Source organism: Alligator mississippiensis, chromosome 12, assembly GCF_030867095.1.
Source record: "Alligator mississippiensis isolate rAllMis1 chromosome 12, rAllMis1, whole genome shotgun sequence".
NCBI classification, from domain to species: domain Eukaryota; kingdom Metazoa; phylum Chordata; order Crocodylia; family Alligatoridae; genus Alligator; species Alligator mississippiensis.
This window is the reverse complement of record NC_081835.1, coordinates 21,205,051-21,228,993: the sequence shown is the minus strand read 5'-3', so window position 1 is coordinate 21,228,993 and position 23,943 is coordinate 21,205,051. Positions and strand designations below refer to the sequence as shown.

The following is a 23,943-nucleotide window of genomic DNA, read 5'->3' as shown; positions in this document are numbered from 1 at the left end:
CTAGCCGAAAGCTGAGAGTGGAAAGGAATTTTTTTGTCACCTTAGACAAAGAATGCCAAAGAACAAAATGGCACCCTGCCCTGTGTTGCACAATCATAGATTCATAGATGTTAGGGTCAGAAGGGACCTCAATAGATCATCGAGTCCGACCCCCTGCATAAGCAGGAAAGAGTGCTGGGTCTAGATGACCCCAGCTAGATACTCATCTAACCTCCTCTTGAAGACCCCCAGGGTAGGGGAGAGCACCACCTCCCTTGGGAGCCCGTTCCAGACCTTGGCCACTCGAACTGTGAAGAAGTTCTTCCTAATGTCCGATCTAAATCTGCTCTCTGCTAGCTTGTGGCCATTATTTCTTGTAACCCCCGGGGGCGCCTTGGTGAATAAAACCTCACCAATTCCCTTCTTTGCCCCCGTGATGAACTTATAGGCAGCCACAAGGTCGCCTCTCAACCTTCTCTTGCGGAGGCTGAAAAGATCCAGTTTCTCTAGTCTCTCCTACTGGGCTTGGTCTGCAGGCCCTTGACCATACGAGTTGCCCTTCTCTGGACCCTCTCCAGGTTATCCGCATCCTTCTTGAAGTGTGGCGCCCAGAATTGCACGCAGTACTCCAACTGCGGTCTGACCAGCGCCCGATAGAGGGGAAGTATCACCTCCTTGGACCTATTCGTCATGCATCTGCTGATGCACGATAAAGTGCCATTGGCTTTTCTGATGGCTTCATCACACTGCCGGCTCATGTTCATCTTGGAGTCCACTAGGACTCCAAGATCCCTTTCCACCTCTGTGCCACCCAGCAGGTCATTCCCTAGGCTGTAGGTGTGCTGGACATTTTTCCTCCCTAGGTGCAGCACTTTGCATTTCTCCTTGTTGAACTGCATCCTGTTGTTTTCTGCCCACTTGTCCAACCTATCCAGGTCTGCTTGCAGCTGTTCCCTGCCCTCCGGCATGTCCACTTCTCCCCATAGCTTTGTGTCATCTGCAAACTTGGACAGAGTACATTTGACTCCCTTGTCCAAGTCACTGATGAAGACATTAAAGAGTATCGGTCCAAGGACCGAACCCTGCGGGACCCCACTGCCCACACCCTTCCAGGTTGAGACTGACCCATCCACCACGACTCTTTGGGTGCGACCCTCTAGCCAATTCGCCACCCACCGGACTGTGCAGTCATCCACATCACAGCCTCTTAGCTTGTTCACCAGTATGGGGTGGGATACCGTATCGAAGGCCTTCCTGAAGTATACGACATCCACCCCTCCTCCTGTGTCCAGGCGTTTCGTAACCTGGTCATAGAAAGAGACTAGATTGGTCAGGCACGATCTGCCCGCCACAAACCTGTGCTGGTTTCCCCTCAGCATAATTTGCCCTGCCGGGCTCTCACAAATGTGAGCCTTGATAATTTTTTCAAAGACTTTACCAAGGATGGAGGTGAGACTGACCGGCCTATAGTTGCCCGGGTCCTCCTTCCTCCCCTTTTTGAAAATGGGGACCACGTTAGTCCTTTTCCAGTCCTCCGGGACTTGGCCCGTGCGCCACGAGCGTTCGAATATTCCCGCCAGTGGCTCTGCAATGATGTCAGCCAGTGTCTTTAGCACCCTCGGATGGAGCCCATCCGGGCCTGCCGATTTAAAGGCATCCAGTTCATCCAAATGACTCTGCACCACCTCAGGATCTACGTATGGAAGTCTGGCGCCTTGCTGCTGCCTCTCTACAACCCCAGTGAGAGACTTGTCGTGCCCCTCACTTAGGAACACTGAGGCAAAGAACTCGTTGAGGAGTTCAGCCTTGTCCCCCCTGTCTGTCACCAATTGTTTCTGTCCATTTAGCAGGGGTCCTATTCCTCACTGGGCCTTCCTTTTACTCCCAATATATCTAAAAAACAATTTCTCGTTGTCTTTTACTTGGGTTGCCATCCTCAGCTCCATGGTAGCTTTGGCCCGCCTAACTGCCTCCCTACAAGCACGAGCAGAGGAGGTATATTCATCTTTAGTGATCTCGCCTTGTTTCCACTTTTTATGTGCTCCCCTTTTGGCCCTTAGGCTGCCCTGGATTTCTCTGGTCAGCCATGGAAGCTTCCTGGCCCCTTTCCCTTTTTTGCCTCGCTCGGGGATCGTCTTGCTTTGTGCCCGAAGGATCGTTTCCTTTAGGCACAGCCACCCTTCTTGGGCTCCCATCCCTTCAAAACTCCTACTCTGCAGTGCATCCTTGACTAATCGCCTGAGTGCATTGAGATCAGCTTTCCTAAAGTCTAGCACTTTCACCCTACTAGTTACCTTACCCACTCGACGTCTTATGTTGAATTCTATTATTAGGTGATCACTGTCTCCCAAATGGCTACCGATCTGGAGGTCCCCTATCATGTCATCCCCCGTTGCCAATACCAGATCCAGTATGGCATTCCCCCTAGTGGGACCATGCACCTCCTGTGTCAGGTGGAGGTCCTGTACACAGGTTAGAAACCTGCGTGAGTGATGGGACCTTACTGTCTGCGTCTCCCAGCAGATGTCCGGGTAGTTTAGGTCCCCCATAACTACCGCCTCTTTAGCTTTTATTATAATCAGAAGCACAGATTCATGTTTCAGATGAACAAATCTTGATTCAAGAGACATAGCTTGTTTTAGTTGTTGGTTGCATTCAGAGCTCCTTATAATTCTCATAATTACTACTTCAAAAGGGTGGATAAATCTAGCTCTATGGATTCTAAAAATAAAAAGTAATATGACAGACTACAATGAGCTAACAAAAAATGCTGCTTCTTAGAATTTAGGATGCAGTGGGACACCTTCCTCCTCATTAAGATCTGAAGACTGAAAGGGTTTTCTAGAAACTGAGAGGAACAAATCAGCTAAATTATAACATTTGCTGAATCAAAATTGTATTTACTGAAATGAATGTATAACAATCTGTTTTTGTGCAAGAAACACTGCACTATCTTCATGGTACTGTGTAAGGAACCTAAATTCTTCAAAATTCTTATTTTATTACTCTCTCCACACCCACACAGACCTATGGCTCATTGTTGAATGAGCTCATTGATGTAAAATGAAACAATTGCTTTTTTAAGGGCAGATCTTTATTTTTGCTAAGCTGCTCCATTTGGCTCAGCTCCTCTCCTGGTCTTCAGTTCTGTTGTTAAGCAGCCCTGCTCATAACTTCCTGTCCTCCTATGGTCCATGGAGCTAACTTCAGGTACCATATTTTCTTATATATAACGCATACCTTTCTCCCCCTCCCTTCCTCGCACCCCTCCCCAGCCAGCTGGGGAAAATTGTGGTGTGCATTATATGAAGAAAAGGGCTCTTCCTGGGCCTGGAAAGTTGGGGTGGGGAGCAATGGCACCATTAATTGCCACGGCTCCCTTCTCCCCCCGTGCCCCTGCTGCTGCCAAATTTCCAGACCCATGGGGAGTTACCCTTGCCAACCACATGCTGGACTGAGACAGCGCACAGAGTTGGTCTGTGACCACACCCCACATGCCAATCCAGAATGCAGCCCTGGACCTGATGTGTGGCTCCAGAGTCTGCATACAGTCCCTGCTCAGCGTGCAACCCCAAACTAGTTGACCAAGTTGGACCTGGCACACAGCCCCAGTGATGGCATGACCCCCAGTCTGGAGACCCAAGGTCTCTGGTATATACGTGTACACTCCCAAGGTAAGATTCCCCCCCCCCCCTTTTTGGGGCCTTCCAAACATCGCATGTGTTATATTCATGGGCATGTTATATGTGAGAAAATATGGTATCTCATCTCCCTATATCTCTGGGCCTTAACTGCTTCACTCTTCTTATGGTCCAGTTGATAAACGTCTGTTCCTGACAAAAAGCTATACTGAAGCTTTGGCTCAGTGGAACAGTGAAGAACAAGAGGGAGCAGCTGGCAGATTATAGTCACCAAGGGAGATGAAAAATAAAATATGTTCTAGATGTTAAAAAAAAAAAAAAAAGGACTAACTTCACAGCAAAAATATTTTGAGGGGAATAATACTTTGTTTTGTAACCATGGGATGTCTGTACACTTGCTCCAGAGGTGAGGTGGAAATATTAAGCAGGTGTCTTAAAATGATTATGGATTATGGATATAATGAGGCTCCCTTTTTACTTTTGCAGTGGATTTGTACAATAAACAACATTTCTAAACAGATATACCTAAGTGAAAATGCTGAGGTAAGTATAATCATTGATGGTATAATATCAAAAACTAACAAAGAATGTCTTTCAATTTGGTGCACATGCATTTTAAATGAGATTGAGTGGATGTAATTTGGTAGTGTGAAGTTAAGTTATGCTTCCTTCATATTTGATCATGAGCTTTTCAAGGCAGGAAATAGTTGCCATTATTTTATGAAGTTTGAAAAGCAAGTACACATTTTTTTTAACGCAAATGGTTAAGTGGAAGGCATACTAAAACTTGACATTTTATTGTATTACTATATTTAGGATTAGCATAAATCACTATGGTGAGTTATCTTAATGGGTAATTTTACTTGTGAATCAAATTAACATGGGCGGAAGCCAGAGCAGAGTGGCGCCTTATAGATTAACTAATTCAGAGAGGCATGAGTTCTTTTCGGCTACATCCTAGTTCATCAAATGCCATGAATAGTTTATGAATTAATAATGAATAGTAGGTATGGATAGAAAGGAGACCAGGCATGGTTTGAAAACAAGGTAAACATGCATGCTTTTAAACAGTGATTTTTTTTTTATATTGTCTTGTATGTCAAATACATCTAAAAGTAATATAAAATATGTTTTTGAAAATCCTTCTGCCGATTGCCAAATTGCAATCTGCTTGAAAGGAAAAAGTCAAAAAGCATTATCTAAATGAAAGTCTGAGTTAGGATTTTTCAAAGGTGCTAAGGGAATTAGGTACCTAATTGCAAGTGACTTTCAATGGGAAACAAACACCAGACTCTTTCAGGCAGATTTGGTGTTCCTGCCTTAATGTTAACTAAATAGCCTTGCCTGTTGGGAGTATAATGATTTTACTGTAATCCTAATACACTGAGCTTTTTTAAAAAGATACACCCTAAAAAAGTGTGCAGGCATAAACTTATTGACATCTGCTTTTATAATATTTTAAATGGCTCTTATCCCAATCTTACAAAACAAAATGACACGGTACTTTTGATGTGGGCAGGATCTAGGTGCTGAGCTAACTTTTGGAAAAAGGAATCAAAATCTGAAATTCAGAAGTCTGTAGTCAGATAATCAAATACGGTCTCTGAATCTGTACCCCAAGCTTAAGAAACATGTTTATTTCTCTTTTTGAAAATGTGGGCTTAAAATTAAGGTTATTAGTGATCATTATTCAACAAATGGATGTTGTTGGTAGACTTTTACGTAAGGCAAGAAATTTATATTAAATGAACTGAATATGCTAATATTTTGTTTTATCACTGTATAATTGTTATGTAATTATACCAGATATGCATTCCCCTAATTCATTTGGAATGTGTTGCTTTTCCACACTTTTCCATAAACGTAATTAATCAGTCAGAATTGCAAAGAACCAAATCCGTTATTTGGTGAAACGGTGTTCATGCATTATACATGCCCAAATTTCACTGAAAATTGTGAATGTCTCATAGGCATCTTCACACTTCATTGGTTTGAAGATGTGGGGGGGTTTTTACTTTATTCCTCAAATGGCTTTTTGCGGAAGCTGACTTTCCCTTCTCTTGCCCACTAGGTATGCTTATGTGAGTTGAAAAAACGTATTTAAAAGAACAGCAATAAATATGCACAAGTGTATTAGTGATACCACTGATAGGAATACGTGAATCCTGCAAAGATTAATAAAGATGAAATAATGAACACAGTATTTGTGTTCTGTCTTATACGAGTAACTGAATATTCAAGAACTCACTTTGGAGGAAATATTTACAATTACTTGTTTTCCTTAACATAGGAAATTGCTGCACGGGTCAATCAGTCTGCTCTTGAGGCTGTCACCCCCTCTCCTTCCTTCCAGCAGAGACATGAGAGCATGCGGCCAACTATGTAAGTTACAGAACAGGGGATCATTTAAAAAGCACATTTTTAACAAGTGTCCAGTAAAGGCATCTTCAATGATGACAGGATCTACAGAAACATTTTCTCCTATCTCCAGTAACCTTCTAATGGGGTGCAAAAATAAACAAACCCCGAGTTCTTGAACAATTCATTCAAATACTTTTTTGGTAAATATTTTAACATATTAAAAGCAAATGATCCAACTTGCTATTCTGATTTTAATAGTTTACTATATGCTGTTTTTTCTCACACACAACACAAACCTTTTTCCTTAAAATCAACCTGCCAAATATGGGGTGCATGCTTTAAGTAGGGAAGCTGATTTTCTGACCCAGATAGAAGCACCTTGCTGTGATTCATGCACACAAACAGCAGATGTTGCAGTTACTTTTTAGTCTGCTACAGGTGTTAGTTAACTTAATGGTTTATTGTTCTTCACTCCAGAGGTGTTAACAGCCATGTTGCCTTTTAATGGTCTTGATGTTCCACTAATCAAGCTAGCCTTTCTTAGGATAATTTTACTGTCTGCTAGCTGGTCCCAGTCTCTCCTACTGTTTCACAGCCTTAGCTTTTTTTCAAAACCATAGATCCACTCATAGAGACCAGTCAAGTAGGAAAGGGAGAGTGAGTCAGCTGAAAATTAATCTCTGTCCCTATTCTATCTATCTATAATTCTGGAAAATAGTTTTTCCCCTTCATTCTGACTTTCAAAAACAAGGTATGTATTGTTACAGTCTGCATGTGAGAGAGTACACTATGTCATATGACTTAAGATTTCACATTCTGGTATGTTGTTGTCTTATTGTGTTGATATCAAATACGGTAGTATATGATATAAACTGGCTGAGAACCTAGGCTGTATTCCTTTACTTTATAGTAACAATCTTGTTCCTCAGCAATTTCTTTTAGCTAATACTTGATTTGTTTTAGTTCCTTGTTTTGAAATATTACATTTGTGTCCACCATGGAATCTCATTTGTTGTCCAGAAGAATTGGGACAATCTTCTTTGTTCTGTTTTTGTTTTAGACAATCTCGTCCTCCCACTGCTCGAACTAGCAGCTCTGGGTCACTGGGATCTGAATCGGCACCTTTATCAACCCTTTCCTTGGATTCACTTGTTGCCCCTGACACACCTATACAATTTGACATAATTTCTCCAGTTAGTGAAGATCAGCCTGGCCAAGCAAAAACTTCAGGGCAGTCTGGCAGGTAGGAGGACCAGTTCAGAGAAAACTCTTTAAATTCTTTTGTTTTATAACAATGAAAAACTACTTCAACACTGTCTTTGCTCAGATTTTCTCTTGTAACGAGTGTACAAAGATCAGGTCTGCAAAACAAATATTTTTTGTCAAATGTTCTTATAAAAATGCCACACATCTGTAGGATTCAAAACATTGCTTTTATTTTTGCAGCAACATTTCTCAGCTGATGCTTTTTAATCTTTTGGTTTTAAAAAGTATATTTTCCTTTCCTATTGCTTGCTCACCCAGCACCTTGGGTATTTCCTCTTGGAAACTCAAGAGAAATTTGGTAGCCCTGACTCCAGGTGATGATGGCATTCTGATGACATTCTTCTTAAACCAAAAGGTGAGTGAAAATGATCTAGGCTTCTAGAGTATTCTTTTGCACAAAAAAACTTGAAAATTGCCAGAGTTCTCTCAAAAATAAAGATCGACTTCTTTCTCCTATTTTATTTATCTTCCCATTCAAAATATAAATGCCTGATAGTGTGCTTTGCCTATAGAGAACTGCACATGCAGAATTCAAGTACAGGTAATATCATTTGGCAATAACAGATCCAGTTAGTGTCAGTGAAACTGAAAACTAAAATCCATGGCTGAATCACAGAATTTTGAGTGGCTCTCTTAGAAAAATACTTACCGTGTGAATTGTTGGACACTGTTGGAGTGTCTGCTACCAAAATGAAGGAACTTAGATCTCTCACAATCACAAACAGTTACAGTGTTGGGATGTACATTATTTTAATTCATTTTTGACAGTTTCCTTTTTTCCTTTTTGTGCAGCAGCATAGTTTGACTGCTAAGTAGTGCATCAGATTTATTACATTACTTTGATTAAAATAGACCTGAACTGGATTCTAGAAAACACTTACTATAACAGCTGAAACTAAAGCTTGTGTCAACAATGATAAATTTCCTATTATATACATTCATTATGTTGTCTTGGGTGGGAAATGTTACAAAGGGACACAATCAGTATTTCCCAGTAAATATATGTTAAATAGATAGTTCTCAAAAGAACTGCTACATTTGATATACTTAGATAACATGCTATTCCTTCATACCATTACAACAGTACTCTTCAAATTAGTTCTCTCAGCTTCAGGTATCAATATAAAATGTATCTAATAGATTTTCTTTGCATTTTGCTAAACCACAAGAAACTTAGAATTTAGTAACTCCATCTGACTCTGATTTTAAATGATAGGAAAAGACTGAGCACTGAAAACTCTAGTAGTGGGTATTTTCCTAACATACTGGAATAATGAGCATTCCTTTTTCTGGGATTTCTAGTATTCTCTTTTTTGTTATGCAAACTTTAGTTCAGAGTTCTGTTATTTAATTCAACTGTTTCCAAAGGCCATATACTCGACTTGTAAGAAAGATGCTGGCATGCCAGGGGCAGATGTCAGGGGAGGCACAAGAGGCCCAATCCTTGTTGTAGCAGTGCAGCTCCGGTCTCTTCCCTACTGTTTGCCCCTGAGATGCACGTGCCAAGCAAAAGGCTTTAGTGCACCACACTCTGGCACCCATGCCAGGGGTTGCCTACCTCTCTGTGACATATTTTAAAACTGAATTTCAGAGCATGTGAGAGACACTGAAAAATGGCAGCTTCACTTGTTTCCCCGCAAATCTTGATTTGAAGTTTAAATTCCTTATCTGCTACTTACCTGAAAATTTTTGTCAAAGGATGTCAGTTAGCCAAAAGAAAGCTTTTCATTTTCCCATTCTCTTTAAGAATTTTCACCTATTTTCAAACCTCTCCATTTTCTGTTTTTACATTTCTTCCCTTCTCTTGAAAAACATAGATTGGAAGCCTAGAATATTTTCACTTTATTGTGATTGAAAGTAATTATGTCTTTGCCAAAAGCCAGAAATAGCCAAATTTCTCTTGACCATCTCAGGGGTAAAATCCCAAGAAAGATTTCTAAGAGCTGCATCCAAGACCATGCCAATGACTTTTCCACAGGTATTTCAACAACTTGAAAAAGTGAGGGAAGATGTGCTGCTTCAGTCACTCACTGACAGGACTAGCCTTTTTGTTTAGTAAGACTCTCTTTTAAAACTAGGATTTTTTTTTTTTTAAATGTGACTCCTAGAAGTTGGATTTAACAATAAATTTATGGGCCCAAATGCATTCCCACAGCAGTGGAATAATGTTAGCTGATGTTTGTCAGCTCTCTCTGTTCTGAGCCCCCCCCACTCAAATGCAGCAGCTTGGGTTTTGTCCCAGTGGTTAGTAAATCATTCTTCATGACTCAAGATGAGCTATCCATTTTGACCACCATCTCATGAAGCTATTAAATGATGCAGCATGAGTAAAGATTGTTGCAATTTGGTTCTTGCAATCTCCTCATGTAATATTCTAATTTCCTAATAGACGCACAAATCCATTCGGTGAATCTGGAGGCTCAAAATCTGAAACAGAAGGTAAAATAGGATTTTATGAAATACAGAATTTCCTTGATTGAACTACTTGAATGGAATTACTTTCTACGGAATATATGTATATATGTGTGCATGTGTGGGTATATATATATATATATAATACACACACCCACACACACATATATACATATATTCTGTAGCGTGTGGGTGGGTGGGTGGGTGTGTATTACACACACACACTGATATATTATATATTTTTATAAAATATCAGTAGTCAGGCAACATATTTGGTTGTTTTCTTCCTGTGTAAATGCTGTTTCAAAGATAATTATCTTAACACCAGTTTGTGAAATTTTGGATTAAATTAAATGTTGCCTCTGAGTCATGTGAATTAAGTCAGACTTCAGTCTGGAATCCTGTTAATTTTTTAATATAGATCTTTGCATTAAGTCCTTTATGTTCACTGAATATTTGTGAAAGAGCTTCATAGATGGATGTATAATTTGCTCTTTAAATAACTGTATCTGGCGTTCTGTAGTGCAACTTTCAGTTAATGTGTGGGGTTGGATTTATTGCTTGCAACATGTTATTAATTTGGAGATCTGCCTTTTTAAAGGCATACCTAGAAGGAGTTTGTACTGCTTATTAAAATCTCTTCTCTGTCCTAGATTCCATTCTTCATCAGTTATTTATTGTACGATTCCTTGGCTCCATGGAGGTAAAATATGATGAAACTCCTGATGTTGTTTATGAAACAATGCGTCAGATACTAGCAGCCCGAGCTATTCATAACATTTTCAGGATGACAGAATCACATTTATTGGTCACGTGTGACTGTCTGAAGTAAGTGTTCTTCATGCATTTTACTGAAGTTGGCTTCCACAGATATTTGCAGTGGTCCTTTCCGTTTGCTAAAATTTACTTTCTGATTTTTTTAAAATATTTTTTAGGTTAATTGATCCACAGACACAAGTTACAAGACTTAGGGTAAGTTACGTAAAAGCTTAAGAAAGAAAATTTGTATTTTACATTTATTTTTCCATTTTCTGTCTACCTTTCTTTTTGTTTGTACACAGTGTTAATTCCATATTTAATAACACTTGATCAAGGTGATAATGCTATAATGAGATTTTTAAACAATTTCCCCCATAGCTTGTATTATCATTTTTACAGAATTTGGACTTCAGATATCTAGGTGGAACACACACTTTAGGGGATGATTTTCATTTGATTAAACAAGCATTTTAATTATTTTAAATGCAAACACCACAGTGAAAGAGCAGTCAGTCTGTTAAAAAAAAATCTGACATCTTTCTATTTTAGCATTGCAAACAATTATTGCACTTCCATTTAATCTCTTTGGATTGTTTTAGATATCTAAAGGATTTAAATGTGTCTGTAAGTGTTTTAAGGTGTACTTTTGTTTATTAAGTGTGTAAAACTTCATAGAAGTAAAGCTAGTTAGGAGCACTGAGGTGATTCTCAGTCCTTAGTGGAAAGCTGTCTCAAGACTGGAAATTGAAAAGTTTTAACAAGTTATCACAAGCCCATTGATCTAAATTACTTTAGGATTAATGCAGAAAACCCATATCAAGTGATATAAATTAAAACATTAAACTATTTCAAATCTAGGTACAGTAGTTTTCAATCTTTTGTGACGTTTTGTAAGTAATCCAACCTGGAAATGTATAGCCTTGACCTCTTTTGGTTGTGAGACTGCACGCACTACAATTGAATACCTTACAATTAGGGAAAAAAAGAGAGAAAGTAGTTGGTCCCCCTTTTGCTTGCATAAATCCAAAGAGCCAAACTAACTTAGGTCAAAAGATTTCAAAAACAAATTTCCTTTGGGTTTTGACTGTAAATTATAAACTTAGTCCCAGAACTAATTGGTATGGGAGAGATGGACATCTTTAAGAAGTGGCAAGGGGTTGTTTGAATGTGCTTAAAATCAGGAACTTCAGACTTATAATTGTAATGCTTGCTGGATGCAAATGCTGTCTTACTACAGAATGATGTATTTTGGAAAGAATGAATACTGTCAAGTCACTGAATTTTTCTTGGATAACCTTTCTTTCAGTGTGCTCCCATGCAAACACATCACCCAAAAATTTGATTCAAGGTGCAATGAAAAATATCTTCACCCAGTGAAGTTAGTTGTCTTTCACCCAGTGTGTTCATTTGTTTTGTTCTTATAGTCATCTACAATACATTAAAATGTAGTGCATACCTAAATCCCATTATTTGATCCTTTCTTTGGCAGTTTTCTTTGCCCAATATAGCTTTGTATGCTACACATCAGGAGAACAAGCGCCTTTTTGGATTTGTGCTTCGGACTTCAGGAGGGAGAGCTGAGAGCCGTCCAACTTCAGTCTGCTATATTTTTGAGTCAAATAATGAAGGGGAAAAGGTATTCTTCCCAAGCTATTTATGTGTAAACTGCTTCATTTGCCATTTTAAGGGGAATAGAAATAATGGCCAATATTAACCAATTATCAGTAATTAGGGGTGAGGAGCATTGGCAAGGAGTTGGAACAATCGCAAATTAAGCAGAGGCAAATTAACTAGTGTTTCCATACTTTTACCTTGTTAAAACAGATGTGGATTACAAGATTTTAGCTCCCATTCAAGCTGAAGGAGTTTTGTTTGTAAAAAATTGGTTTGGCCTTGGACAAATGTAATTTTTAATGACTTAAAGGTGGAAGAGAGTTGCTGCTTCAGAGTTTGCCTCTGCTGTTAACTTATACCCTAATAGCAAGACAAGTGACCTAAATCACTGTAACTTTAGTGCTGAATGAAAGACAGAATTTGATACTGATAAAATTGTTCTGTATATCTATACACCCCATGAGTCCCAGGATCTGAAAGTACTTTAATACACTGACCCTTTATGAAGCATTAGGAATTTGTCTTAATTTTAAAGGCATTTTTGTTCCATACTTACTGGATATTTAATGTTTTTTGTTTAGATCTGCGATTCTGTTGGATTGGCAAAACAGATAGCTTTGCATGCAGAATTGGTAAGAGTTTTAAGTAAAAAAAAAAAAAAAATACACAACTTTGTTAGGGTGTGTTTAATTTATGTATTGTATCTAGATAGTTATAGCATGGTGCATCTGGCAACAGTCTATATTAAGAATGCATAAAGAATCTATTACATATATGTTGGTATGATTTAAATTTACCAAGAAGAACATAAGGAAATACTGGGTCAGACCAATGGTCCATCTAGCCTAGGATCCTGTCTCCAACAGTGGCTGCAGTGGATGCTAGCAGAAGAGTATTATTGCACCAGCTAGATCTAGAGTTATCTATCCCCTATCCATTAGCCTCCCTAGCATCTACCATTATTGGTTTAGATATACCAGATATCCAACCTTTCTGTTCAGAAAGTGATAACCAGGATTTAAGGGGATGGGCAGATGGATACATTATACCAAGCTAACTGTGGTAACAGTTTTGTGTCCATATCTATTCAGTGTTGTTAAGTGGAAACTAAGCCAGTAATTTAAGCCTACTTCATTCAAGGGTAATCTGATGAGACCTCTTTTAACTCTATATTATTACTTGGTCCTGTCCACAGCAGAGTAGGTTTCGTACCAAGATTTACTGGCAGGTGGTTTTGCAGCTATATTGTGTTGCTCCTTTTGGCAACAAATACTTCAGGAATCAAACATTGATATTACTGTCTTAAAGAATTTCCTGTAGTTTTTTACATTCTATTTAACGAGGTGTAGTCTTATATATATCTTTGCACTATAGGATCGTAGAGCATCAGAAAAGCAAAAAGAAATAGAAAGAGTAAAAGAGAAGCAACAGAAGGAACTCAGCAAGCAGAAGCAAATTGAAAAAGTAGGCCTTTTACTTACTATTTTACTAATATTTTTCTTATTCATGAATATTTAGGCTGCTTTTCATAGCTCTGAACCCAAAGCTAAAATACAACATTCGTTAGAAATAGTGGAAAAAGATTGGTTTGTTTTGGGGTTCTTAGTCAGTAAGCAGTAATTTTGTGTAAATAATAATGTGGCAAAAGCCTCAATCCTCATATCTGTTTTGGCAAATGCATGCGGTCCCCTGGGCATTGAACTTTCCTTGTTACTTCAGCAGAGGGCCTGCATGGCCAAATGCTATGTGGAAATTCCAAAGCTGTAATGTTAGTGTAGATCCTGATTTGTACAACCTAAGGTTGTAACAGGAGGTGTAATTAAACACAGCTGAGCAAGAGAACGTTTTAAGAGTTAAGCTGTTTTGAAAAAAATACTTCATCCAATCTCTCCTGCACAAATTACTAATGCGTTATTTTACTAGACTTACATTTAAAATATAGCAAAGTAAATTTTCAGGTTTAGATGACCTCTTATGTTGGTGTCCAACTCGTTTGGCCCTGCAGGCTGGATCTGAAGGCCAGAGCTGTATCATCTGTCCCACAAGGGTGAAGTTTGGCTGTGGCACTGTGAATTGCTGCAGTACCCAGAGCAACAGTAGTCCTGAGAGCCAGATGACATGGCTCTGCTTTCCAGGTCCAGCCCATGGGACTATTCACAGGCCTGGAAATTTGGCAGTAGGATAAGCACCAACAGCATTAATTGCTGTGGTGCCAGGAGCTGCTACAATTAACGTTGCCATCCCTTGCTACATCACCGAATTTCTGGCCCCTGGGGAGCCCCACAGGGTGGATGACATGGCTTCGTGACTGGATCCAGCTTGTAGGCAATACCTTGGTCATCCCTGATCTGTTACATAATCTTCTGCATCAAATATCGTTATTGTCAAAATGTTTAGTTATTTTGCTGCAATGCAGCTAATTGGTTCTAAGTTGAAGTTTGCCTGGGATATAAATGCATGGCTTCATTTAGGGGCATGAAATATGGCCTACAGAACCCTGTCATCTGGCCAGAGGGTCTTATAGGAGGGCCAGGGATTCAGTGGTGGGTCAACTATCAAAATCCAGGGCATGGAGCCCCTTTGGGGATGCATACTGGCAACCAGGGGGTAAGCAGCAGCTGTATTAACCCCTACACCACTGCCATTTGACCCACCATCATCACTGTATCCAGATCCAGTCCACGAAGAAGGACGCATCTGATGCCTTTGGCTTACCAGAATAAAATAGATGCTTTTGCCAGCTGTGTTTCACATAGTGACAACCATCAAAAAGATTTTTCTATTTCAGTTTCTAAAAAGTCCTTCAGAATCTGCTCTAGAAGCAGTTCAATAATCAAATTGCCCTTGCTTGGCATTAAATACATCTTAGATTTGTACAGTACCAGTATCCTGTTTTCATTGTGGAAAATTTTGAGATGAACGTTATTTTTATTTCTTCTTTCCCTCTTCTCTTCTCAAATTAGGACTTGGAAGAACAAAGTCGATTGATAGCTGCTTCCAGCAGACCCACTCAAAGCAGTGGAGAGGGACAATTTGTAGTCCTTAGTAGTAGCCAGTCAGAAGACAGTGACTTGGGAGAAGAAGGAAAGAAGAAGAGGGAGTCTGAAGCCTGAGGTTACTTGTTTTATTAAAAATAGAATCTTTGGATATACCTGTGGTGAAATGGCACAAGTTACAGAAGAAGCAAAAATAGAGCTGGGAGTGTCTGCTTATTAAATAGAGACTTAATAATAGGTGGATCCAATTTATGCTTTACATTTTCTTTATATGTTAATTTACTTTGCCTGTTAATGTAAGAATATTCCTTCTTCCATATGTTAGAAGGAAGCATGGCAGTACTGTTGTATTTGTTATCTTCTCAAGACTTTTAATATGGAAACTTTTTTTTCATTTGCCTGGTGGTGCAACTGACTGTTTTGAAGCAAAAAATTAATCTTTTGACTGGACTTCAACAGTACACTGTAATTCTGTTCTTTGAATTGCTGTAAATAGAACAATTCGCTGGAAACAGAAGTGGGCTTTAAACTAAAACAGCACTATTCAATATCTAACTTGTTGCAGAGGATTGTTTCTGGAGATAGTTAAAAAAAATAGCCCCCATTAACACCAGTCAAATGTGCAATAGTTCTAGACTTATGGGAAAAGGGATTTTAATTTTTGTGCACTGAATGGTACTCTCCTGGTTTTCTACTGAGCAATTTCAGGACAGTTGCTTAAATGACAAAAGCATTTTACTCGTATTAAACCTGGATAAAACTTAAAGGGATATTTACATCTTGGTGCCTGGGGAATTGCATATAAACCTTTTCACATCAAGATGGAGGGTATAGTGTAGACCTCCTTGAAATGCAAGAGCCGCATTCTAGTTTTCTCTTATGGAACTAGTTTAGGGATGTGAATGGTTAAACGATTAGTTACCAGTTATCACTGGGGCCGGGCAGTGTGGGAAGGAAGTGGGGGAAGAGAAACCCTGTGGTGCCCCAGCAAGAACTGGAAGGCGGCAGGGCAGGATGGAGTGGGGGAGAGGTGTCTAATACCTAATAGCTAGGCTACACAGAGGGAAGGAGGGGGAGAGGAGTGGGGAAGGGGAGGGCTGACTAATATACTGCCTAATACCTAGGCTATGCAGAGCAAGGAGGACAGGGGAGAGGAGGGGTTGCCTGCTTCCTCCCTTGCACTGGACCCGCAGCTGCAACAGGCTGGTAAAGCCTCTTGCTGCCTGCCACTCTCCTCCTGCACTGCTGCAGCGGGCCACAGAAAGCTGTGCACTGGTGGCTGCAAGTCTCTCATTGGCTGCTGCCCTCCTCACCCACCCCCCAAGGGCTTCCTGGGCTATGCTGTCTGCCTCTACCTGGTGGGGCTGCTTTGACCCAGCTTCTCTTGCTGCTAAGGGTGGGTGGGTACAGACCTTCCTCCATAGCAGGGCAGGCACCAGCCTGGGCCTAACACCCGCCCCCCGACTTTACAGAGCCACCGGCTAGAGCCCAACACTGCTGTGCCCATTGATGCCTGACCAATTAATTGTTTAACTTGTTGCATTTACAACAAGTTAAATGAATATAAATATGTATTTAATTGGTATTTACATCTTTAAACTAGTTATGGTTAACAGGGACTTATATTTATAGAAAATTGAACCCCAAAGGTTTTGTAAGTATGTCGGTGTTATAAGAATATTTGAGTTTGAACCAGTGGTTTGAAGAGAACATACAACCTATTAACTAAAGATTCTGGAAAGCAGGTGCAAAGCTTTCTGCATAACTGCATGAAACATTTGAAAAAACATTAAAGGGCAGCAGAGAGAACACTAATCCTGCTTCTTCCATGCAACCCAGGGAGCTTCTTTTCAAAATAGTATCTGCTTACAGCTCTACAGCTTCCTGACTGTTCTCAGTGTTATTTTTATTCTGTATACAATTTACTGCATACTAATATTCCCAGGGCTTTAGAATGCCAATTTGCCAAGATGGAGACACAAATAGCATAAGCTATTTTTTCCTTCAGGTGCCTGAATCTAGACTCATGAAAGGCAGCACGACACCAGGAACGTTAGTGGTGGTGTCTCCACAATTGTATTAACTAAAATTTCTCGCTCACCTTTGTCACTGACATCTCTTTCTCTGAACAGCATCCTTTTCTTCTTTCAGACCAGATGACAACCCACTTCAAGCTTATTACATCTTGCTCTTTATCTTCTTTCCCTACATGTTAAAAATACAAATAAACGCTCCAAAAAAAGGTACAAAAAAAATACATCACCTACGTAACTCATGCCAGTGCAGGTTACTTAATGTATTGGCCGACTTCATGTAGGAGATAGTTCCACAAAGTAATAGATCTGTCGAGGTTTTCTTGATAGACTAAATTCCCCTTATTTTCATTTCATCCATTTTATTGAAAGGATATTTCACATTTGGGATTTTTTTTTCTCTTAATAGATAGTTTATCTCTTGATAAACTACCTTAACTAGAAATATGTTATAATCTTAAACATGGAACAGCTCTACAAGAAAAAGAAGGAAAAATTAGTACCTAGAACTTACTATGATACCTTGATTTTTCAGATGTAGCTGGACATTGCATTTCTTCCGTTTGTTTATAAGTTTTGTAAGTTCTTCCACTAGCAGCACTATAGATGGTTCTTTGTGCTGAAGAGCACAGGAGTGAGAAGTATCTCATTTCTATCATTCTAAAAAGACACTTTTGGTCACTAACAAGACCCTACAATCCATTTGAAGTGAAAGTTGAGGTGGAAGTGTGCCATAAGGAGTGTATTGAATGAAGAAGGTGATCCCTTTGAGAAGGGAAATATGGTGTGATGGATGAATGAGGAGAGGTCCTGAGACTTGGAAATAGCTTCAGGAGTGTAGAGGGGGCTAAAAAGGCTTTAAGGAGATCCAGGAGAGTTAAGGAGGCAGAACTAGTGGATGGCCTGCCCAAAGATGTTAAAAGATGAACCAGTGGAGAGCAGTCAGAAGAGCAGAGATTAGGAATACTGAGTTTGCAGTATTAGTGGGTGAAATACCTTGAACTGTGTTGAACTACCTCAGTACAGAGAGGGCAGTTCAACTTACTGCATAAAACTTCTCCAATGGGGCAAATGTAATTTTGTCCAGGGGTCTGTATTTTGTGTCTCCCCTTCATTCATGTTTAATTTGTCATTATGGCAACTAAAAAACATAGTCTCTTTTTGCATCGTGAATCTGGATGAACTGGGTCAGGGAGGGACATACGTTGCATGTATCTATGGTTATTAGGCAGGCAAAAATAGTAAGTCTATTGAGGTGCACCTTGGTAGGAAATGCATGAATGAAGAACTATCAGTAGACATTTGCTGTACGAAGAACCAGCTCCATGGTGGAGAACTGCTACCACCTGCTGAAAGCAGATTAATGTATTGGTGCCACCTGGCTTTCACCCAGGCTGTGTTCTCACTTCTCTAGAGACTGCATTACTATTTACCTGTTATATAGCCTATGGCACAGTAGCTTTTGGCCCTTTGGAACAGACTTTACTCAGCAATGTGTGTAAGACAGTGTAGCGTGATGGTAACATAATTCTGTAGTAGACCCACTAACCACTAGCCTGTGGCATACTCTATAGTGTCTAAGCTTGCAACAAGGAAATCTGCCCTTGCTGGCTCAATTGCTAGTTCAGGATGCACCGTGCTGGCCAGTGCATGATATAACAGTTAGTTTTTGCAGCTGGGCCATTAGTTATTTTACAGTATAGTTGCTAGTTTCAAACTAGATTTTTAGATTACTTTTTGTGCAGTAGCATATATTTTTCCCTGTATACAAGATGCAGAACTTTTGATACCCCCTTGTTCTGTAAAATTAGCAAATCAGTCAGTGGAGGGAGTGTTGCTCTTGCAAATACTTTTCTTAACCTTTAAGTAACCGTAATTGAATGCTGTCTGAGTGAAGAGTCTTAAAACCAACAAAAAAAGTGCTGGTTTCAAGACTTGTATAGTAGCCTTAAATACAAATATTTACTATACTATACAGATTCCATGTTCTTTTCAGAGCTGTTTTGGCAGGACTTCGTCTCTGTTAATCTTTGACCATGGTTGTTGGATTGCTATAAAAGTGCACGTGGGTCTCTAATATTGTTTATTTATTTTTCCAACACTTTACACTCCCATCCTTCTGCTTTTTATTAACACACCAATAGACCTCCTAAATGCAGCAGCTCAATTTGCTGTTCTACAGCATCCAAATCCAGCAGGTTTACTTTTTGGAAAGTTCCCTGGAAAGATTAGGTTTTTTAGGTGGCTTTTAACACATTTGGTTTTATGGCAGCAATGATGTCTAGAACCAATTCTTATATTGATAAATTGCATCTTAATGGATATTACCACATATTTTTGGTTAATTAGATAGTATGTTTATTAAACTATATACACCTCACTTCTGTTGAGGTGAATATCTTGTTTACCTAAGAGGTAAATATTAGAATTAACAGTAACTTAATATTTACAAGTTAAAAATACACCCATTAATACATGTAGAAACTGTGTAACAAACATCTAGGTTAAGTGCTTATAGAGCTAAAATGCATGATATTATAATATGTATAATACCTGGACATTTCCTTCATGGCCATAACCGATTTTTCTTTAAGCACATCAGTTGTAAGTAGAAGATCAAGTTTAAAGATGTGTGTTCTCACTCCCAAGGATCTAACTACAATCAGGACAAGCTATGCATAGTATATTATAGTGTTTACCTCCTGAGGCCTGGAACTGAATCTTAGCTGAAACACTGAGTCAGGAACCATAAAAGAGTTTGTTGTGTATTCAGCAATAGAAATGAATCAAATTATGCCCAGTGACATGGATCCAATTCACCAATAACTCCAGAAACAGTTGGAGTTTTCAGTGGAGGCACTCTTGATATACCATACACAGGACCATCCCCCGGGGGGGTGCAAATTGGGGTGACTGCCCAGGGCCCTTTGCTTTGGGGGGCCCCACGGAGCCGGGTGGAGCAGTGGCGGCATGGAGCTGGGTGGAACAGCAGCTCCACATCCAGCTGCTCACTATCCACTCCCCCCCAACCCCGTTGCCGATGGTGGCAGTAGCTTCTTCAGGTCTGGGATCGGAGTGGGGGGGGGGCCCGCATGGGCTGATTTGCCCCGGGCCCTGCACCCTGCTTGGGTCGCCTCTGACCATCCATATAAAAAAGCAGCATTTGGTGCTGCATGCAGTTGAAGATGAAGTTTTACAAACTGAATTGACTGTTCAGAGTTTAGGCAGAAACTGACCAGGCATTTAACAAGCTGACCAGGTTAAATGTTTGGGAGGAGAACGTTAAACTTGAATTAAGCAAAAATTCCCTCTCCTGACAGACAAGTAGTTTGAATCCCTCACTCTTGCATCAGTTGAGGGATTCAGATCAAGACTTTGTGTGGCTTTTATTTTTTTATGTCCCTTCATCTCTTGGCATCACAAACCTCCATGGCATACCAAACCTCCTAAACATTTGGGCAAGCAAAAAAGGGGCTACACCTTCCTTTTTTTAAAGAACAGCAACATGATTACAAATGACTTTATCATTGACACCCACTCAAAAAACAAAAAAAGCCTTTTCTTTTCGGGCCTGCTTCTGTCTCTGCTTAGTTTAAGAGAAAAAGAGCCCTTGAAACTGTGGAGTGAATTCAGGAGAGGGACTTACCTTTCTTACTCTGTCTTTCCTCCTTTGCTCTTCTTACAGATTTCTTCTTTCTTGTGAATCAGAACTAATCCCCAAGTTTCTTAATCAAGCAATAAGTTAACTTTCTTCTGATTACAGCGCTAAGTTGGCATGAACAAGTAAGTCAGTTTGCCATTGTGAATGAATTGATATTCCACAATGGAGTTCACATGCAAACCAGGAATTTTACACAGTATATTCAGGTGACTTGTAATGTGGTGGCTTGGTCAAATTCTTATAATGTGCTGGGTTGATCCTGTTCTAGTGAAGTATAAGTAATTTTGGAATGTTTAAGGGTTCTATAAATTTTTCCCTGAATATCTGTATTAAAAAGCATCACCTCAAATGGTTAAAAATAGTGTCAGTTTGACAGTTGTGTTTAAAACTCAGAAATGGATATATTGACCTGGGCTTCTGTTAACATGATTATAGGTTCAGTTGGAAGTTGGCTTTGTACAGTAACTATTTGAGTAAGACTTGTTTTAAAATATAAGCAACTTGCTTTTTCCTAATACTGACTTCTAAAAACATGCTCGTTTTCCATGAAGCATACAGTAATTTCACAAATAGTAGTAGCTGTATGTTGTCAAAATGTACTTTCAGTTTTATGTCAGTAATTCAGGAATGCTCCCCAGGTATATTCAAGGAAATTTACTGTACTTAAAAAGGTCAGGAACAATGCTAATTTATATCTGCGAAAAGGACTGAAGGTTAAAGGTGAATTTTTTTAACATATTTGCTGGCTGTTTCAATGCACACCTTGTTTGGTTTTGTCACATGAGTGTGTAGCACTTTCTAAAGAACTGTGGTTATGTTACCCATCAAAATTCATGTGTACAGAAGCTTCAACCAGCACAACCCAGTAGATTCAGACCCATTAATGCAGATACTGACTCACACTTCCCATGTGCTTCACTAGTTTTGTTCATTACTTGATTAGACCCCATGTGAGACAGTGGCTCATAACACAGTAGCCAAATCTGTATTTTATAAGGTTTGTAGATTTTTCTGGAGAAAAACAGACTTTTGAATTATGTAACTTAAGTGATACAGATGCATGTATAAATAAAAATCTATACTTACTTGAACATAAACTTGATTATGAAAAAAATAAATACTATTAATGCCCATTGGGTTAGTGAACTACTCATTTTTATACATCCACTAGTTTCTTTTGGGGTATTTTGAATATTTTTCCTACCTTTGCAAGTTCTCAGCATTTGTAAATGTATTTAGATGTAATGCACTCTGTTAAAGCACAGATTCATAATGTCTTTATCTACTGCATAATGGTAATCACAAACCCACCCACGGGGTATCCCTGGAGCCCCAAGTTTCTCCCCCCGCTATCCTGCTGCTCGTCTCTGACCAAGGTTTTCCCTGGGATAACTTGATCCCTGCAAGCCTCAGCTCCACTGACATTCTACTAGGCCTCGCAGTTGCTGCAATGGAATCTTTACCAGCTCCAGGTAGTTTCTCCTTCAGTCGTGAAAGAATTTTAGGTCTCACTTTCTGTAGAACGGGCTAACCTGGAATACCACTTGCCCTGAGATCATGCTTTACCACAGGCAATCAGTAAGGAGACAAAACAAAATGATTTATTATATAGGAGAAAGGAATTAAACAAAAATTGACCAAGTCTGAAGACAGAACAAAAAAAATAACAAAGTTTTCTTACCCTGAATACAACCTGGTGCCCTGAGAATCCTGCCAGTATTTCCCAGGGTCAGCTTTCCTGCTGATCCTACCAGCCCTGACCTCTGAGCACTAGAATCTAGAGGTGCACTGATAATGTCAATTTTCCTTTTATCGGTGCCGATACGATATGAACAGCAATCAGCATTTTTGGCTGATGTGGCCAATAATGTCACCAATAAAATGCCAGATGCGTGGGCGCAGCTGCAGCATGCACATGGCCAGGAGTACAGTCCCGCAGCTTGGAGAGCAGCATCTGGCCAGTAAGTCTGTTGGGAGGGGGAGGGGAATGGAGGGGCAAAGCGCGGCCCCCACAGTGGTGCTGGGGCTGGCACTGCACAGTAGGGCTGTGCAAAGCTTTGGTAGCCAATTCTATTAGGAAGAGATTCGGCCCGATTTGGCAGCCAGATCTTCGAATCTGAATTAAATTGGGAGACCCATTAAAAGATCCGAATAGATTCGAAGCTTCAGAAGACGCAGGAAACAGAAACTGAGAAGAGGGAGGGGGATGTAGTGTCTTCCATTTGTGGAAAAGGCTGAGAGGGAGGGAAAGACTGCTCTGATACTGACATCTGTAGCTGGTCAGTGACTGTGATCTTTCTCTTGAGTTCCCTTCCAATCACAGTGCTACCATCCCTGCTGTTTTCATCCTGTTCCGCCTGAACACACAAGTGATACAAGTTTTGCTTTCAAGTTTGATGTGCACTTTCAAAGAAACCCCTGCACCTATTTCCTTGAAACTTGGTAGGCATCATGCGCTCAGAAGGGGCTACCATCCCTGCTGTTTTCATCTGAATGTGCAAAAAAATGACAAAGTTATAGGTATTTTAGTGATTCCCCATTATAGTCTATGGCCGAATCTGAATCGGCCTAATTGAATTGGGACAGTGATTCAAATGACCGAACTGAATCGCTGTCCCTCCAAATCGGTCAAATCCGCAGTGAATACTTAATACTTTGCACTGGTCTACTGCACAGCTGGGGCACAGTGGGACATGGGACAGAGCCACAAGCAGCTCATCTGGAGGGCGCAGGGGCGCACACACCCTCAGATCTGTGCACAGGGTAAGTGTAGGCTGTTGCTGGGGGCTGGGACCAGGAGCAGCGCTGGGCTCTTACTGTTAGGGGGAGCTGGGCTGGAGCTGTGCTTGGTATTGGTGACAGCAGTGCTGGGAGGGGGCTACAGGGTGGGCTATAGCCACCCCAAAATTTGCCGTAACGCCCCCCCCCCCCCCCCCCCCCAGCGTTGCCGCTACCTGCCCCAAGTGCAGCCTCGGCCCATCCCCTTGCCAAGAAGAGCCTGGTGCTAGCCCCATGCACAGATCTGGAGGTGGTACATGCCTCCCCTGGGGGTGCGCACAGCAGTGGGAGCTGCCCCCACTCCCCGCACCTCCCAGACAAGCTGCTCATAGCTCTGTCCCATGCCCCACCCCAACTGTGCAGTGCCTGCCCCAGCCCCTCCCTTACCATGGGGGCCTTATTCTGCCTCCCCCACGCCCCTTCCCCCCAACAGACTTACTAGC

General features: G+C 40.5%; 1 protein-coding gene across 1 annotated transcript in view; it reads left to right on the top strand.

Annotated features, from left to right (window-relative positions):
• APPL1 (adaptor protein, phosphotyrosine interacting with PH domain and leucine zipper 1) overlaps positions 1-21,855 on the top strand; it is a 51,306-nt gene extending 29,451 nt beyond the window's left edge. Inside the window, exons 13-22 of the mRNA XM_006262011.4 lie at positions 4,107-4,163; positions 5,911-6,002; positions 7,042-7,224; positions 9,637-9,686; positions 10,313-10,487; positions 10,595-10,631; positions 11,908-12,054; positions 12,614-12,664; positions 13,407-13,496; positions 14,996-21,855. Of these exons, the coding sequence (XP_006262073.1) occupies positions 4,107-4,163; positions 5,911-6,002; positions 7,042-7,224; positions 9,637-9,686; positions 10,313-10,487; positions 10,595-10,631; positions 11,908-12,054; positions 12,614-12,664; positions 13,407-13,496; positions 14,996-15,145 (1,032 nt within the window). The 3' untranslated portion in view covers positions 15,146-21,855. The remainder of the gene's footprint in view (positions 1-4,106; positions 4,164-5,910; positions 6,003-7,041; positions 7,225-9,636; positions 9,687-10,312; positions 10,488-10,594; positions 10,632-11,907; positions 12,055-12,613; positions 12,665-13,406; positions 13,497-14,995) is intronic.
• Positions 21,856-23,943: the final 2,088 nt, after the last annotated feature.